This window comes from Piliocolobus tephrosceles, chromosome 17 (assembly GCF_002776525.5).
Source record: "Piliocolobus tephrosceles isolate RC106 chromosome 17, ASM277652v3, whole genome shotgun sequence".
NCBI classification, from domain to species: domain Eukaryota; kingdom Metazoa; phylum Chordata; class Mammalia; order Primates; family Cercopithecidae; genus Piliocolobus; species Piliocolobus tephrosceles.
Genome location: NC_045450.1, coordinates 57404098 through 57423371, shown reverse-complemented (window position 1 = coordinate 57423371; position 19274 = coordinate 57404098). Strand labels below are relative to the sequence as shown.

Genomic DNA, 19274 nt, shown 5'->3' with positions numbered 1-19274 from the left:
ACTACTACTACTACTACTACTACTACTACTACTACTACTACTACTACTGATGATGATGATGATGATGATGTAAAGGTTTAAAACTTTATCACCCAACCTTGGTCAATCTCCCATTCCTAAATAGAACAATAGATATAATTTATAAGACTGAGACTAGTCCTAACCATGTGTATTTTGGAAAGGAAAAAAAAAAAAAAAAAAACAGCCAGGTGATCAGGGTTTTATCAGGCCACTACGGTTAAGAAACACAAAGAGGAAGAATTTTGGGAAAATGGTCAAAAGGAAAGGTGAGAAGCTAAAAAGCAGGTAATTTGCAGTATAGCTTATTTACATCCTTCCCTAAAGCAGAGTGCATTAAATACAAGAAAGCATCAGGGTGATCTAATGGGCATGTATAATAAGACTGCTTCATTCAACAGCAGCAGAATACACATTTTTCTCAAACTTAACACTGAACCAAGAAAGATCACCTTCTGGGTCATAAAAAATACCTTAACAAATTTCAAAGAACATAAATCATACAAAGTATGTTCTTAGAACACACAGAATTAAACTAGAAATCTGCAACACAAAGACAGCTGCAAAAAAATGCCAAAATATTTGGAGATTAAAATAACATACTTCTAAATAACACATGAGTCAAAAACAACTTTATAAGAGAAAACTATAGGCCAATCTCTCTCAAGAATATAGATATAAAAATAACAAAATATTAGCAAATCAAACCCAACAAATATATTTTTTTAAAAATAGGCCGGGAGTGGTGGCTCAAGCCTGTAATCCCAGCGCTTTGGGAGGCCGAGACGGGCGGATCACAAGGTCAGGAGATCGAGACCATCCTGGCTAACACAGTGAAACCCTGTCTCTACTAAAAAATACAAAAAAAAAAAAACTAGCCGGGCGAGGTGGCGGGCGCCTGTAGTCCCAGCTACTCGGGAGGCTGAGGCAGGAGAATGGCATGAACCCGGGAGGCGGAGCTTGCCGTGAGCCGAGATCCGGCCACTGCACTCCAGCCTGGGCGACGGAGTGAGACTCTGCCTCAAAAAAAAAAAAAAAAAATACCCTGACCATGTATCCCGGGTATGTAAGGCTGGTTAGGCATTCAAATATCAATGTAACCCAGCACATAACAGACTAAAGAAAACAAATCACATGATCATAATAAGAGAACACAAGTCAATTAGAAAAATAAAATCAGGCACATATAAAAAAATGTTTTGAATTCTTACAAACACTTTCTTTCAGGAGTGCCCATTTCTCCCTTCTTTTAAGCCTCGTGAAAACTAGGAAAATATGTCCTAATTCATCATTATGTTCATTACATTTTGTTAGATTATAATTTTTCCCCTTGTTAATCAAATTTATTAAGTTTTAACCTTTTACCAAGTTAATTCATTGTAAGTAAACTAAAACATGAGTACACCCCAGAGAGAATTCCACAGCAACAAATACATATGTCATAATTTCATATGTCAACAAATACATAAATCATAATTTCAATGATATCATTCTCTCCCTACAGATGTTTCATAATTTACTTAATCCCCATTTGGGAACTACTAGTTGTTTCCGGTTTTCTCCTACTATAAACAAGATTAGGATGAATACTTTTACATACACACGTTTGTGTACTTGTACTATTATTTTTTCAGGCTAAAGTCTTAAAAATTGAATTAATTAAAGGGTACAATTTAAGGTTTTTCCTACATACTACCAAACTGCACGGTAAAAAGATGGCATCATCCCACACTCCCATAAAGTGAAGAGTACTGCCTGTTTCTCTATTTTCTAATACTGGGAATTAGATTAAAAATTATGTGGCCGGGCACGGTGGCTCAAGCCTGTAATCCCAGCACTTTGGGAGGCTGAGACGGGTGGATCACGAGGTCAGGAGTTCGAGACCATCCTGGCTAACACAGGGAAACCCCGTCTCCACTAAAAAATACAAAAAGCTAGCCGGGCGAGGTGGCTAGCGCCTGTAGTCCCAGCTACTCGGGAGGCTGAGGCAGGAGAATGGTGTAAACCCGGGAGGCGGAGCTTGCAGTGAGCTGAGATCTGGCCACTGCACTCCAGCCCGAGTGACAGAGCGAGACTCCGTCTCAAAAAATAAATAAATAAAATAAAATAAAATAAAAAATAAAAATTATGAAATGTGAAAAAATGATACCTCACTTTTTCCCCAGTTGTTAATTTGCCTTTTTTAAAATTATTTATTTATTTATTTATTTTTTTGAGACGGAGACTCGTTCTGTTGCCTAGGCTGGAGTGCAGTGGTGCAATCTCAGCTCACTGCAAGCTCCGCCTCCCAGGTTCATGCCATTCTCCTGCCTCAGCCTCCCAAGTAGCTGGGACTACAGGCGTCCGCCACCTCGCCCAGCTAGTTTTTTGTATTTTTAGTAGAGATGGGGTTTCACTGTGTTAGCCAGGATGGTCGCGATCTCCTGACCTCGCAATCCGCCCATCTCAGCCTCCCAAAGTGCTGGGATTACAGGCTTGAGCCACCGCGCCCGGCCTGATTTGCCTTTGAAATCTGTAGGCTGTTCCCCTTTTTGTTATTCCAGTTTTTAATTTTAATATGGTTAAATTTGTGACTTTTCCTTTACAGTATCTACTTCTAGTGAATTAGATGGAAATGGTTTTTTTTTACATGTCACTGCACTTGCATTTTTACTCTTAAATACCTAATCCTTGCCTACTAATTGAATAATAAACACAGAAACCCCAAATTTCTGCAAGAATGCCAAAGAAAGGATCCCATCCAAAACAGGATTTCAAATCCTGAGTAACTTTAGCCATTCAAAACCCTACAATGGCTTCCTAACATATTCAAAATAAAATGCAAGCTCCCATGAGGCCTACATAGTCTGGCCCCTGCTTATGTCTCTGACGTCCAATCTACCCTTCTCTGCCTCTCTCACTTTACGGCTTTACTTGCCTTTCTGTTGCTCTCCAAGCAAGCCATGCTTGCTCCTACCTCCGGTCTTTGCACTTAGTGTTCCCTCTGTATGGTACACTATTCCTCAAGATCTCTGCATGGCTCGTACCTCATGTCCCTAAGGTCTCTACTCAAATGTTATGTTGTTATCTCCTCCGAGAGACCTCCCTGACTACTCTAATCTAAAACACTTGGCCAGTTGCCCTATATCCCACCTTATCCTGCCATCACTATATTCCTCCATGCTGCTTTAGGTTTTTCTTCACGGCATTTATTCTTACCTGACATTCATGTTACCTATTTACTTGTGAATTTCTTACCTCCCTGACTAGAACATTAACCTCACGATAACAAAGGATTTGTATGCCATATTTATTAGTATATCCCCAGCACTCTGTATGTGCTGTCTGAAAAAAAGTACTTACCGTTGTCAAAACACGCATAATTGTGTCTATATGCCATCGTTTGGAAGGTGCATACCTGAAAAAAACAATGGAAAGGGACAATTGGAACCAGTAAAATATACTGTTTTCAGTGACTAGAAAATCCTGCCCAAGCAGGTTGACTCACACCTGTGATCCCAGCATTCTGGGAGGCTGAGGTGGGAGATCATTTGAGCTCAGGAGTTCGAGACCAGCCTGGGCAACATGGTGAAACTCTGTCTCACCAAAAAATACAAAAATTAGCTGGGTGTGGTGGTGGATGCCGGTAGTTCAGCTACTCTGGGAGGCTGAGGTGGGAGGATTCCCTGAGCCTGGGAGGTTGAGGCTACAGTGAGCCGGCTCACTGTAGAAAAAAAGAAAGAAAGAAAGAAAAGAAAATCCTGTCCTACAGTCTTTTCTAGGTTCCCTGAATAAGTGAACATATCTGGAAACATTTCAACTTCAAATCTAGCAACAAATGCCATTTCAGAGAGTGATAAAATGGTATACAGTCAACTGACGTCAGTGGCTCATGCCTATAATCCCAGTACTTTGGGAGGCCAAGGAGGAAGGAGTGCTTGAGGCTAGGAGTTCCAGACAAACCTGGGCAACACAGCAAGACCCCATCTCTACAAAATAAAAATTAAAAAATTAGTAGCACATGATGATTTGCGCCTATAGTCCCAGCTACTCAGGAGGCTGAGGTAGAAGGATGGCTTAAGCCCAGAAGTCCAGGCTGCAGTAAGCTATGACTGGCCCACTGCCCTCCAGCATGGATGACAGGGCAAGACCCCATTTCTAAAATTAAAAAAAAAGAGAGAGTATGTAGTCAAACTCAGATCTTTCCCATAAGATCGCAGTAAGAGTTGCTAAGCTGAGAAATGAGATTTGTTTTCAGTTTCAGAGAAAATGATCATTCAGTCAGGGCAGGAGAGGATAAAGAACAAGGAAAAAAAGGAACTGTTTTCAGACCAAGACAACAACATTAGAACTAAAAATTTGTTTCCTTAAATTCAGAGTGGAAAGAAGAGAAAGAATAGCTATACTACTAAAATCATAAGGTACTTCCTCAAAATTCTGCATAGAGTGGCAATTCAGATGTTGTAACTTTTCTATTCCCTTTATTAAAACAGCACCATAGGCCAGGTGTGGTGGCTGACGCTTGTAATCCTAGCACTTTGGGAGGCTGAGGCAGGCGGATCGCCTGAGTCCAGGAGTTCAAGACCAGCCTGGACAACATAGTGAAACCCCATCTCTACCAAAAAAAAAAAAAAAAAAGCAGAAATTAGCAGGGTGTGGCGGCGTACACCTGTAGTCCCAGCTACCTGGGGGGCTGAGGCAGGAGGATCCCCTGAACCTGGGAGGTCAAGGTTGAAACGAGCTGGGAGATCGTGCCACTGCACTCCAGCCTAGGTGACAAAGTGAGACCCTGTCTCAAAAAAAAAAACGAAAACAAATAAACCAAAACAAAACAAACAACAGCATCAGAGATTAGAGGTTAAAGAACAGATAAACGAGAAGATTTCATAAAAGTGTAAAATTTTTTTGGTCTCAGCTGAGAGCTTGAAATAAATGTTATGTGTTTTAAACATATTTATAGTCGTTTCCCCATTTTGTTGTTGTTGTTGTTGGTTTTGTTTTGTTTTTGAGATGGAGTCTTGCTCTGTCACCTAGGCTGGAGTGCAGTGGCATAATCTCGGCTCACTGCAACCTTTGCCTCCCAGGTTCAAGTGATTCTCTTGCCTCAGCCTCCCGGGAAGCTGGGACTACAGGTGCACGCCACCAGGCCCAACAAATGTTTGTATTTTTAATGGAGACAGCATTTCACCATGTTGGCCAGGCTGGTCTCAAACTCCTGACTTCGTGATCCACCTGCCTCGGCCTCCCAAACTGCTGACTGCAGATGTGTGCCACCGCACCCAGCCCCCTCCCCATGTTTTAAAGACACTTCCAAAAGTTCCAAGCAGACTTTACCAATAAAGGTAAAAATTAAATCTTACTTTTCTGCAGCAAGAAAGATTCCAGATGCACAGTCTGCTTTAAATTCTGGCTCACACGAATCCAGAAAATAAAGTAATTCTTTCATCATGCCTCGGATATTATTCCCATTTACCAGGGCAAAACTCAATTCCATTGCACGCCTTGCAGAAGGGAAAAATTAAAAACAGTTACGAAATTTATAGTGGAAATGAAACAAAGACCCAGGTATGCACTCCGTGAACACCAAGCACTGCCAGATGTGCTAACGTCCTTGCACAATCTTGTGATCCCAATCTTTGCACACAAAATAACCAAGGAGATGTATTTTTATGTAATCAAAGTTAGTTTTGATATTTTGAATCTTCATGCAATATTTTTCCTCAAAAGTCCCTATGAGATATACCACTAAAGTCCAAACATGCAGTTTGGGTTCAACAGGCTGTTCTACAAATGTGGAAGTTAGAATACCTAAGAGTCTCAGAAAGAGGGGCAAATGTATTACCCAATAATAATACCTATCTGTCTCATTCCTTAAAAATGTGACATGTGAAGTCACTATATTCTCCTTTAATTACACCCTACTCTGTCCAAAGATGATGTAACATAGTTTCTATAAAAAGGTATGCAGAAATTCAGATTAAAAACTGAATTCAAGGCCGAGCACAGTGGCTCACACCTGTTTTCTCACCACTTTGGGAGGCCAAGGTGGGCAAATCACCTGAGGTCAGGAGCTTGAGACCAGCATGGCCAACACGGTGAAACCACTTATGTACTAAAAATACAAAAATTAGCCAGGCATGGTGGTGGGTGCCTGTAGTCCCAGCTACTAGGGAGTCCGAGGTAGGAGAATTGCTTGAACCCGGAATACGAAGATTGCAGTGAGGCAAGGGACTCCAGCCTGGGCAACAGAGCGAGACTCTGTCTCAAAAAAAATTTTTTTTCAAAGGGAAAATGCGGGCCATGAGAAGGAAAAAAAATGGCATGTGCTATGAGGACAAATAAGAGTTTCTATAACTGCCTATTCAAAGTTGGCAGTGAAGTGAAAAATAGGAATGTTTAACATGTAAAAGTTGTAAGGTTACTATCATCTTTCCATACTTGGTCAATAATGTCAAACACTGTATGTACACTGACTTTCAAAAGTAACAATTTAGGCGGGGCACAGTGGCTTGCGCCTGTAATCCCAGCACTTTGGGACACCAAGGCGGGCAGATCATCTGAGGTCAGGAGTTCAAGACCAACCTGGCCAACATGGCAAAACCCCGTCTCTACCAAAAATATAAAAATTAGCTGGGCATGGTGGCAGGCGCCTATAATTCCAGGTACTTAAGAGGCTGAGACAGGAGAATCGCTTGAACTCAGAAGACAGAAGTTGCCGTGAGCCAAGTTCACGCCACCACACTCCAGCCTGAGCAACAGACCAAGACTCCGTCTCCAAAAAAAAAAAAAAAAATTCACAAGCAGGGGATACTTTCATCTTAGCTAAGCTAACATATAAGTAGCAAAAATTCAATCCTTAGATATAATAACTTATAGGGTGCTTATGTAATTTACATATATTAATTCAATTTATCCTGCATAACCCTATGAAGTGGTTGCCCTTTTATCTGCATTTTACTTATGAGGCAATTGAGGCACTGAAAGTTTAAGTAATTTGACCCAGTCTATCAAAGATAGAGTCAGAATATGAAATGAGGCAGTCTGGCTCCAGAGTCTAAGCTCTTACTGTTATATATCCTGTCAAAGAGACACAGGTTTCACTTCTTTTGAAATTCACAACCCAGTAATGAGCTAGAGAGAAACAACACAAAAAGAGTCAGAAGGCTAATATCTATTCCCAGGACTGCCCCTTACAAGGATTACGGTTTAGGTTAAGTCATTTGATCCCTGTGGGACCGAATTTTAACTAACCTGTTAATCAGGGACAGAAGTAGTTGTTTAGGCTCTCTCATTGGCTTGCTCTGAGAACCCACTGAGAGGGTACTTAAAAAATCTTTTGCAAAGTGCTACATAAAAGTTGGTGTTATTAAGTTTAGGTCTTATCTTTAGATTGCTCAAGCACTTAGCACCTTTTATTTGTACCTGTTCTGTGCAAATCAAAGGAACTCAGCATCAATAAATGTTTGCTGACTGAATGGTTTCAGAGATCACTTTAAATATACTTTGTTCTAGATTTGAACATACAACCAAAAGTTCAGAGGCCAACTTTAGCTAGGTTCTACAAACACCTAGAGTTCTAAGAAGAGATCCAGTAGAATTACTCCATTGAGGGAAGGGATTTATGTTTTTTGAGAGTGCTATCTGCTGCCTAACAGTCATTTCAGGATACACAGTTCTAAGAAACACGCTGCCTTCAGGATCCTGGGGGTAAGTACTGTGAAAAACGTGTGCTGTCAGCAGTTTGAGTGTCAGCATTGTGATAAGACACTTAGCCGATGGATCACTCCGTACTTTCATCCTCCAACACACAAAGCACAGTACCTCCCTTAGGTAAACTTTTGCCAAGATTCTCTGTGCCTGTTATACTTATCAAAGAGCCAAGGACAACTTCAGTGTGCACTTAAGCATTCTTATTGGCCTCCTTAATAACCTAAACTTCTCCCTGCCAATCCTTTCTAAAAAAGGATTCACTCAGCAGAGTCCATCTATGAACACAATGACTAAATACACAAATGTCAACACTCTTGCTCCAAAAACTATTACAAAGTATCACATGGCAGGGGCACAGAACTATCAATAATCTGTCACTCAGTTTACCAAAAACACTAGACTGAGAAAGGCTCTCAGTTTGTTACCGTTTTATTGAGACATCCAAATCTTTAAGACAGTCCACAATTGTGCTTCTGTGCCTCTGTACTGCATTATGATCTGTCTGTACAGTCTTCAACAAAGATGTCAGAGCCACGTATCTAGATGAAACAGTTTCAAAATAACAGAGTTAAAATGTAAAATTCGGGATAGTTTTCTGTTTAAATAATAGAAAGACGTCTAATGGATAAGAGAAAGCATACATTTTTAAATATTTAAAAGAAAGTTAGCATAAAAGTAATATTTCAAAGGTATAAGCAATACCATAATCTAAAAAAATGGCAACCAGGAAAAGCTCTGGATTTTAGATTTGCATTCATGGTCGAGTCCATTTAAACTTCTAAAAGTAGGCCGAGCATGGTGGCTTACACCCGTAATCCCAGCACTGTGGGAGGCCGAGGCGGGCGATACCTGAGGTCAGGAGTTCAAGACCAGCCTGGCCAACATGGTGAAACCCTATCTCTACTAAAAATATAAAAATTAGCCGGGCACATGGGTGTCAGGTGCCTGTAGTCCCAGCTACTCGGGGGGCTGAGGCACGAGAATTGCTTGAACATGGGAGGCTGAGGTTGCAGTGGGCTGAGATCACGCCACTGCACTCCAGCCTGGGCAACAGAGCAAGACTCTGTCTCAAAAAAAATAAAATTGGGGCTGGGCGCAGTGGCTCATGCCTATAATCCCAGCACTTTGGGAGGCTAAGGCAGGCAGATCACAAGGTCAGGAGATTAAGACCACCCTAGCTAACGTGGTGAAATCCCGTCTCTACTAAAAATACAAAAAATCAGCCGGGCGTGGTGGCATGCGCCTGTAGTCCCAGCTACTCAGGAGGCAGAGCTTGCAGTGAGCCGAGATCATGCCACTGCACTCCAGCCTAAGCAACAGAGCGAGATTCTGTCTCAAAAAAAAATTAATTAAATTGAATTAAATATAAAATAAATAAAAGTGATTGACTCAATTCTTTTAAAGTTTTCCAAATAGTAAAACAAAGAGAGCATATAATATGCCTTTTAAGGCTGCCTTTGCCTCATAATGCAATTTTAATTTGACCATTTGAGTTTTCTCTGCTTTTATTTGATACTGGTACCAAAACTGCCTCTATAAAAATTTGAGTTTAAAATCCACGTGTTTAACTTAGTATGTTAAGGTTTAAAATTTTATTTATGTATTTATTTTTTAATAGAGATGTGGTCCCCCGCTATGTTGCCCAGGCTGGTCTCAAACTCTTGGGCTCAAGCGTTCCTCCCACCTTAGCCTACCAAAGTGCTAGGACTACAGGTGTGAGCTACCGCGCCTGGCAATCCAAGTGTTCTTTAGAAGGAGAAGATAATTCAGGGTGCCACAATAATTATTTCCACATCTTTTTTTTTGTTTTGAAACAGGGTCTCGGCCAGGTGCAGTGGCTCACTCCCTGGAATCCCAGCACTTCGGGAGGACAAGGCGGGTGGATTACGTGAGGTTAGGAGTTAGAGACCAGCCCAGCCAATATGGTAAAACCCCGTCTCTACTAAAAGTACAAAAAACTAGCTGGACGTGGTGACATGCACCTGCAAACCCAGCTACTCGGGAGACTGAGACAAAAGAATTACTTGAACTGAGGGGGCGGAGGTTGCAGTGAGCCAAGATCACGCCACTACACTCCAGCCTGGGCAACAAGAGCGAAACTCTGTCTCAAGAGAAAAAAAAAAAAAAAACAGGGTCTCATTCTGTCACCTAGACTGGAATGCAGTGGCATGATCACGGCTCACTGCAGCTTCAACCTCCTGGGTTCAGGTGATCCTCCCACCTCAGCCTCCAGAGTAGCCGGGACTACAGGGGCACACCACCAAGCCACCTGGCTCATTTTTTGTATTTTTCTATATAGAGATAGGGTTTTGCCATGTTGCCCAGACTGGTCTCGAACTCATGGGCTCATGATCTACCCATCTCTGCCTCCCAAAGTGTTGGCATTACAGGTGTGAGCTACTACACCTAGCTTCCACATCTTTTCATGTTTAGTATGAGAAAAACTTCTCCTGATTAGAAAAACAGGTAAGCAGGAATACGTACTACATACAGGAAAATACCAAAATAAAAGATAATACTGATCAATTCATTTACCTAAAAAACTAGCTAAAACGGCCGGGCGCGGTGGCTCAAGCCTGTAATCCCAGCACTTTGGGAGGCCGAGACGGGCGGATCACGAGGTCAGGAGATCGAGACCATCCTGGCTAACACGGTGAAACCCCGTCTCTACTAAAAAAAAATACAAAAAAAAACTAGCCGGGCGAGGTGGTGGGCGCCTGTAGTCCCAGCTACTTGGGAGGCTGAGGCAGGAGAATGTCGTAAACCTGGGAGGCGGAGCTTGCAGTGAGCTGAGTTCCGGCCACTGCACTCCAGCCCGGGCGACAGAGTGAGACTCCGTCTCAAAAAAAAAAAAAAAAAAACTAGCTAAAACTAGCTGGAGTTCACAAAGACATTCCAGATTTGCTACCTGAAATGTTACATTTTTCTTAATTTAGAGCAGGGGTAAGTCAACAAACTACAGCCTACCTGTAAAATCCAGCTCTCTGCTGTTTTTGTACATCAAAATATTTTTTTCATACTAGTTCCCAAGTTTGATGTATATCAATTTTATTGAACACAGCCACACTCATCATTGACATACTGTCTACGGCTAATTTCATGCTAAGGGGAAAAGGTAAGTAGTTACCAAAGATTCCATGGCCCACAAAGTCTAAAATACTTACCATCTGACCCTTTACAGAAAAATTCTGCTTACTCCCGATTTACAGAACAAATAGGAATATATGCCATGAGACAAATCCTCAAGTCTTTACAAAACAGTAGTTTTAAGACCAGAAAAACATAAAAATTCTGAGCTAAAAGTTCTAGATATGTGACTCAATACATGTGTAATCTTGAGCAAAATCACTCTTAAAATACTGGGCTTACAATATCCAAGATAAAAGACATATTTCAGTTGACTTACCTAATATTCTTGTCATTATTCAATAAGAAACGACCCAGGATATTTATGGCTAGGACCTAAAGAGAAATAGCATAGGTCAAAATTTAGGAAAACTAAAGTTTTATATTGTTTCCTGTGTTTAAAGGATAACTTTCTGGCCTCTGGTGCTTCACAGACTGCTAGCCAACAACAACAAAAAAAAAACTGGAGCTGGGCACGGCGGCTCATGCCTGTAATCCCAGAACTCTGGGAGGCCGAGGCCGGTAGATCACAACGTCAGGAGTTCGAGACCAGCCTGACCAACATGGTGAAACCCCGTCTCTACTAAAAATATAAAAATTAGCTGGGCATGGTGGTGCATGCTTGTAATCCCAGCTGCTCAGGAGGCTGAGGCAGGAGAATCGCTTGAATCTGGGAGGCAGAGGTTGCAGTGAGCCAAGATCGTACCATTGTACTCCAGCCAGGGCAACAGAGCAAGACTCTGTCTCAGAAAAAAAAAAAAAAAAAAAGGAAAAATCTAAAGGCAAACTCTTAAAATCACACACTAAAGGTAAGTGCTGGAAGGTCGTTTTAATGTTTTGACAGTGTTTTGTTAGTGGAAAAATAATACTAGTACAGCCTCTTTAGAGGGAAATCTGGAAATAACTATATTTAAAGTGAAAGTATATTCTCTGTTTTATCAATTTCACTTTTAGGAACTGATCTGCCAAACAACTGTACATATAGACCAAAGTCTACTGTGGCACTACTGATAACTGCAAATGATAGGAGATACCCTAAAACTCCGTTAATAGCAAATTTGCTAATTATACTATGGCATACCCATGCAATGGAATGTCACGCAGCCATTAAGACATAATGCATTCTGACACATGGTTCAATCTTGACGACATTATGTTAAATAATATGCTTATCAAAAGGATAAAAACTGTATGATTCTACTTATATGAGGTAGTGTGATATGGTGAAATATATACTTGGTTTTTGTCCCTGTTTCCTGGCATACAAATCCTAAATCCCTTGGAATTTCCTGTGTGACAGCATCTTTAGTTCTAATGATACGACTCTCAATGGGCTCCTAAGATAGTCTCAGAATGGAGACTAGTTGCCAGGGGAACAACCATGATATTAGAAGGTTGGAACTTTCAGTCCCATCCCCCGACCTTGGGGAGGGGAGAGATGCTGAAGGCTAAACTGATCACGGATGATTTAATCAATCATGCCTGCATAATGAGGCCTCCAAGAATCTGAAATGGACAGAGTTCAGAGGAGCTTCCAGATAGCTGAATCTGTGGAGCTTCCTGGAGGGCGGCACATCTGGAGAAGGTATGGAAGCTTTCAACCCCTTCCCACATGCCTTGCCCTATACATCTCTTCCATCTGGCTGTTCATAAGTGGAGTGTTTCCCTGAGTTCTGTGAGCCACTCTAGCAAACTAACCAAACCTGAGGAGCGGTTTGTGGGAACCCTGATTTACAGCTGGTTGGTTAGAAGCACAGGTCACAACCTGAGCTTGGGAGTGGCATCTGAAGGTGGGGTGGGGGGAGTCAGTCTTGTGGGACTGAGCCCTCAAATTGTGGAATGTGACACCTTTTTTTTTTTTTTTTTTTTGAGATGAGTCTTGCTCTGTTGCCCAGTGGAGTGCAGTGGCGCGATCTCGGCTCACTGTAATCTCCGCCTCCCAGGTTCATGCCATTTTCCTGCCTCAGCCTCTCTAGTAGCTGGCACCTGCCACCAGCCCGGCTAATTTTTTTGTATTTTTTTTTTTTTAGTAGAGACAGGGTTTCACTGTGTTAGCAAGGATGGTCTCAATCTCCTGAACTTGTGATCCACCTTCCTCAGTCTCCCAAAATGTTGGGATTACAGGCCCGCGCCCGGCGGGATGTGACACCTTATCTCCAGGGAGACAGTGTCAGAACTGAATTCAATTAGAGGATACCCAGCTGGTATCTACCAGAAAACCGCCTGATGTATAGGGAAATAGCCCCAACACATATGGTGTCATAAGTGAAATGTTGGAGCTGGACATGATGGCTCACATTACTCGGGAGGTTGACGTGGGAAGAAGATTGCTTAAGGCCAGGAGTTCAAGATCAGCCTGAACAACCGAGAGAGACCCTGTCTCTCTAAAACAAAACAAAAAAGAAGTGAAGTGTTGAATGACTCTGTGAGGGTAGACAGTAAAGAGTAGAAAAAATATTTTGGGTTTTTTCTTATATCTCTTCAGAGGTACCTGAGAGTAGTCAAATTCACAGACAGAAGTAGAATGGTGGTTGCCAGGGACTACAGGTAGTTACAGCACGGAGAGTTATTGTTTAACAGATACAGACTTTAAGGCAAAAAAGTTCTGGAGATAAACTATAGTACTGTTTACACAACAAGATGAGTGTACTAACTGTTCATTTAAAAATGCTGAAAATCGTAAATTTTGTGTTATATATATTTTATCACAATTAAGAAAAAAAGAACAAGACTTATCTCTATACATGAATTTGGAACTGGCTCCAAGATAATGTTAGGTGAACAAAGTACGGTGCACAACAATATATATATATGGTATGTCACCATTCTGTTTGAAAGGTGGGGAGAGGAAAAGAACTTAACCCAAATTACTTTGGTTATCTGACTAGATACTATAATGCTAAAGACAAAAAGAACTGTACACGAATATTATACTCTAGTATATTTGTTTTTTACAAGGCTATGGGCTAACAGTTGTTTTGTTTTGTTTGTTTTTTTTGTTTTTTTTTGAGGCGGAGTCTCGCTCTGTCGCCCAGACTGGAGTGCAGTGGCCGGATCTCAGCTCACTGCAAGCTCCGCCTCCCGGGTTTACCCCATTCTCCTGCCTCAGCCTCCCGAGTAGCTGGGACTACAGGCGCCCGCCACCTCGCCCGGCTAGTTTTTGTATTTTTAGTAGAGACGGGGTTTCACCGTGTTAGCCAGGATGGTCTCGATCTCCTGACCTCATGATCCACCCGTCTCGGCCTCCCAAAGTGCTGGGATTACAGGCTTGAGCCATCGCGCCGGGCCAGTTCTTTTTTTTTTTCTGAGACGGAGTCTTGCTCTGTCGCCCAGGCTGGAGTGCAGTGGCCGGATCTCAGCTCACTGCAAGCTCCGCCTCCCGAGTTTATGCCATTCTCCTGCCTCAGCCTCCCATGTAGCTGGGACTACAGGCGCCCGCCACCTCGCCCGGCTAGTTTTTTGTATTTTCTAGTAGAGACGGGGTTTCACCATCTTAGCCAGGATGGTCTCGATCTCCTGACCTCGTGATCCGCCCGTCTCAGCCTCCCAAAGTGCCGGGATTACAGGCTTGAGCCACCACGCCCGGCCAACAGTTCTAATATTAATAAATGACAGAATGAACAAATTCATGAAGGAGAAGGGACAACTCCTCTCTATAGAAGAATTCCAATTATTTAATGAGGAAAAAAATGAGGGAAATGGAAAATTTGTCATTAGAATACCATCTTGGCCGGGTGCGGTGGCTCAAGCCTGTAATCCCAGCACTTTGGGAGGCCGAGACGGGCAGATCACGAGGTCAGGAGATCGAGAACATCCTGGCTAACACGGTGAAACCCCGTCTCTACTAAAAAATACAAAAAACTAGCCAGGCGAGGTGGCGGCGCCTGTAGTCCCAGCTACCCGGGAGGCTGAGGCAGGAGAATGGCGTGAACCCGGGAGGCGGAGCTTGCAGTGAGCTGAGATTCGGTCACAGCACTTCAGCCTGGGTGACAGAGCGAGACTCCGTCTCAAAAAAAAAAGAAAAAAGAAAAAGAATACCATCTTAATAATTGTTGTGGGCAAGATCCTCTGGTGGATACTAAAACTGATAGGTAAAAATCTGAGGATAGGATGTTTACATAGTCTCAAAATATCTGCCAAAATATTTTTAATTACAAAGGAAAAAATAATGACTTTACAGTAGAAAGACCCAGCAGACACCATCTCAACCAAATGATCAAGGTTAGCATCAACAATGATAAGACAAATATATTCACTATATTGCTACATCTAAGATCTCCCAAAGTTTCTTATAATCAATGTTAAGCCTTCAGCGGGAAGGAATGGTATTTCAGATACCAAAAATCAAGCATTCCACATTTTGCATCATTCTTTCTTAAAGTTGAGTTCCAAATGGAATACAATGCTGAAGTACTCCAGTCCAAGTCAACCATTCTAAATGAAACATTTGGGGGGAAGAAAAGATTTAAAATGACTTACTCGCAATCCACTCTCTGACTTAATATCCATGATAGTCAAAACCGTTTCATAAAGAATAGCATTTCCTACATTTTTACTAGTCTCAGTATTAGTGGCAACCTGAAAAGACATATTGAGGGCAGTACGTAAGTGATAAAAACAATGCTTCCAAAAAATATCGACAGGTAACAAGAGGCATTTTGATTACAGCTATGAATGAGGAAACACAAATAAAAACTGCTCCATATAACCATAATCATTCTACTCCCTGAGAAACTAAAATAAATATTTAAGTTTGGTCTACTCACCTGTGCTAATATATCATTCATAGCTTCACTTGAATCATCATCATTTCGTCCTAAAATTCTTAATAACCGCAAAATGCGTACCTAATGTGCAAAATATGAGAGGTGTCAACAAAATATGTCTCACACAAAGAAATCTCATCTTGGTATGAAATTCAAATGACTAAATGAAGTCTTAGAACTTCATTTGGAACCATTTATTCATATCAGAAATGGTCAAAAATCAAACAGAAGAATTGAAAACATTTTCTTTAGAGAAGCTATAAATGCTTCTACATCTAATAAAGTGATTATAAGATAACTCACACTTCAGTACTCCACAGCTAAAGGATACTACCACATACTACCACCTGCAGAGCTATAGTAAATAATTCAAACAGTAAATGATTTTGACTATTAAAACTGTAATTTCAAGTGGGACACAGTGGCTCTCGCCTGTAATCCCAGTACCTTGAGAGGCTGAGGTGGACAGGTTGCGTGAGTCCAGGAGTTTGAGACCAGCCTGGGCAACATGGCAAAACCCTGTCTCTACAAAATATACAAAATGAGCCAGGCACAGTGGCGTGCACCTGAAATCCCAGTTACTTGGGAGGACCACTTGACCCTGGGAGGTCAAGGCTGCAGTGAGGCAAGATTGTGCCACTGCACTCCAGCCTAAGTGACAGAGCAAGACTTTGTCTCAAAAAAAAAAAAAAAAACAAACCTGTAATTGTATCCTCATAATCTAATACAGAATTGTGTCACTATTCATTAATATAATTAATCAATTAACTACCAAATTTCTACTCAACACAAACTTAAGAGGAAGGAAATGGTCTACTTAAAAGATATTAAATTCATATAACATTTATTTAAAACATTCTTTCAACCTCACCTGCAAAAAGGGGTCACTGATACCAGAAACATCATGTTCTGGTGAATATCCGGACATGATGAGGTTCTTTAAAATACGAACTAATTGGGGCACAAGCTGCAGAGAAAGATGCATCAAAAAACAGTGAATATTGAAGAATATCTCATGAATAAGCAGGTCCTTTGGTTTAGAAAAAGGATGTAAGGGTCCGAGTCCAAGCAAATTCTACTGATTTAATATACTAGCATACTGCAGATGTTTGATAAACTTAGGAGTAAATTACGCCAATATTCAAGAAGCAGCATGTATTTTATCTGGATAAAACCAAACCAGACTTTTTTATGCCAGAGTTATATGTGAAGATATTACAAATAATACTGGGTTAGGGCATACTGCATTTCTACTTCTGCAGAACTTGACATGCCTAGGTGGCAAAAACATGTTCAGTTTTCATCCATTCAAACATTTGCATATAACATGTCATCACACCAAAATACAACTGGTGATCTTATTAACATTATAGCTTTAGAACATACAACCTCAAATAGAGAAAAAAAAACTCTTAAGATAGAAGAGTTATATACCCTTTTCCAACAAACAACAGGGAATACCAAAGCTGACAACAGGGAATATCAAAGCTGACAACAGTAATACAGTAATCAAATGGAAAAGACACATGAAAAAATTACATCTTTCATCTTAAGAGATATCAAGGCCATGAATAATTTCCTCTTCCTATTCTTAACTCATATGATACAATTTTTTTAAATTTCAGGACTTATTTACATATACGGCTTTGTGGTCTGTTTTCTCATCTTTTCAATGAGACTATACATTCCTTATAATCAGGAATTTCCTTCCTGTCCTTCCTTTACTTTATCTATTAAGAGTCCTAACACATTGTAAAGGCAATTTTACTGTCAAGCCGAAGATGCTTTAAATATTGGCACTCATTTCATTTCTGTTGATCAATTACTCGATATTAAAATAAAAGTTTTGCCGCAACAGGAACTTTTTACGTTTCCAACTAAAAACCCAATTTTTAGCTATATAAACACCTTTAATGACCAAAAATTAGTTAAAAAGTGTGCAAAGTGAACCGCATTGCATCTCTTTCGCAGGCAATTTTAGCTACAACTCTGCTGCAACTCAATTATTTTTTCTCACTGTATTTAGACTCTGTCCCTTCCCTACTCCTTAAAACATTAAGGCCACTTCTAAATACAAGAAAACACAATATGTATGAATTTAAGTAAGTTTGAGCCATAACAGTTCGGAATTAATTCTTATAAGTCACCTAAACAAAAGTCTAATTTGGACAACTCCAAATAAGGCAAATCTAAGCCATGGAGATCTGTAAATTCATTACATCTGTCAACTATAGGCAAAGTTATATTAGAGATAATAATATACCTTTTAAAACCACTTTAAATCAATATTTTTGTAATAAAATGAAGACCAAGTAGTTACCAAGCTTATTTTGCACACTTCCCAATGGTCATAACCCAAGTTATTTTTTATCTGGTTTATTTCTTGGAAAAGTCATTTTTCCTTGGGCTACTAAATTCAGAAATTGTTTTATCCACTGCCAAAAGGCCAGCACATCACATAAGATTACCCTGGGACACAGAGCACAAATGTCTGAATGTTCAGCATATAATTCTTGGAACCCAGTTTCATTTTTCAGACAAAAATGCAAGTTATTAAAACTGATGACAGGACAAACAAAATAAGATGACACAGGGAAAGGCTGCAGCCATGAAAATCAGTTGGTGCCCACTACTCCACCTCAAAATCCTTTTAATATTCCAAAACTTCTATGTAAGAGTAAGTACGGGTAAGGGAGAAATAAAAGCTCTAAGTCTGAACTGAAAGCTCAGCGGTACATACAGAGCTTTTTAAAGTATGAGGTTACCCACATACTGTTCTAAAATACCTACTTCAAAAAGCAGCAGCATTTTGTGTCAAAGCTCCAGACTAATCTGGAATTGCCATCACCAAAGCCACTGGAAAACTGCTCAAAGTTTCTCAAGAAAAGATAAAGAAAAGGCAGAGAAGAAGGTTTACAATTCAGGAAAGGCTGCAACTGAAATCCAAGGCTGACTTTGGAGTCAGGAGTTTAAGTGACGAAACAAAAACTAGACTAGGAAGTTAGTCAAAAATGCTAGAACAATAACTCACAGTATTAAGCACAGCTTCAGCATTAGTATATTTTAAAAGCCACATTTGTGGATGGATACACAAAAGCTACTAAGGACCTAATGCCAGCATGCACCATCTAAAAGAGGGTTAATTCTTACCTTTTCATTCTAACATACAGCAGGATTCCAAACAGACAACAGGAACAAAACATACAAAGCAAGCATTAGGGACAGATACGGGTCTCATACTATATTACAATAATTTAATCAAGACATGAACATCTAAGGGAAAAAAAGCCAAAAAAAAACTCCTGTTAGAGCCTTACTAGATCTAAAGTACAAAGCGAGTCCTATTTATGGAATGACCAGCATCCTATAAAAGAAGTTCAACACATATAACTACCCAAAGAACAGTCTTCCTCTGAGTCCTCCTTACTACTGTCTTCTAAAATTAAGTGAAGAAATAGAAATGTCCACTTTAAAATACTAGTTAAAAAAAAAAAAAGGCCGGGCGCAGTGGCTCACGCCCGTAATCCCAGCACTTTGGGAGGCTGAGGTGGGTGGATCACCTGAGGTCAAGAGTTCGAAACCAGCCTGGCTAACATGGTGAAACCCCGTCTCTACTAAAAATACAAAACAAAATTAGCTGGGCGTGGTGGCGGGCACCTGCAGTCCCAGCTACTC

General features: G+C 40.7%; 1 protein-coding gene and 1 non-coding gene across 2 annotated transcripts in view; both read right to left on the bottom strand.

Moving 5' to 3' along the window:
- Positions 1-19274, bottom strand: part of AP1G1 (adaptor related protein complex 1 subunit gamma 1) — a 90161-nt gene that overhangs the window by 22205 nt on the left and 48682 nt on the right. The window contains exons 8-14 of the mRNA XM_026456482.2: positions 16471-16566; positions 15600-15680; positions 15313-15411; positions 11114-11169; positions 8133-8246; positions 5358-5498; positions 3361-3415 (exon numbers count right to left, since the gene is read on the bottom strand). Coding sequence (XP_026312267.1) covers positions 3361-3415; positions 5358-5498; positions 8133-8246; positions 11114-11169; positions 15313-15411; positions 15600-15680; positions 16471-16566 — 642 coding nt within the window. The remainder of the gene's footprint in view (positions 1-3360; positions 3416-5357; positions 5499-8132; positions 8247-11113; positions 11170-15312; positions 15412-15599; positions 15681-16470; positions 16567-19274) is intronic.
- LOC111541506 lies at positions 7722-7807 on the bottom strand. Its single transcript, XR_002731279.1, has one exon. It is a non-coding gene; the product is annotated as a small nucleolar RNA SNORD71 (small nucleolar RNA).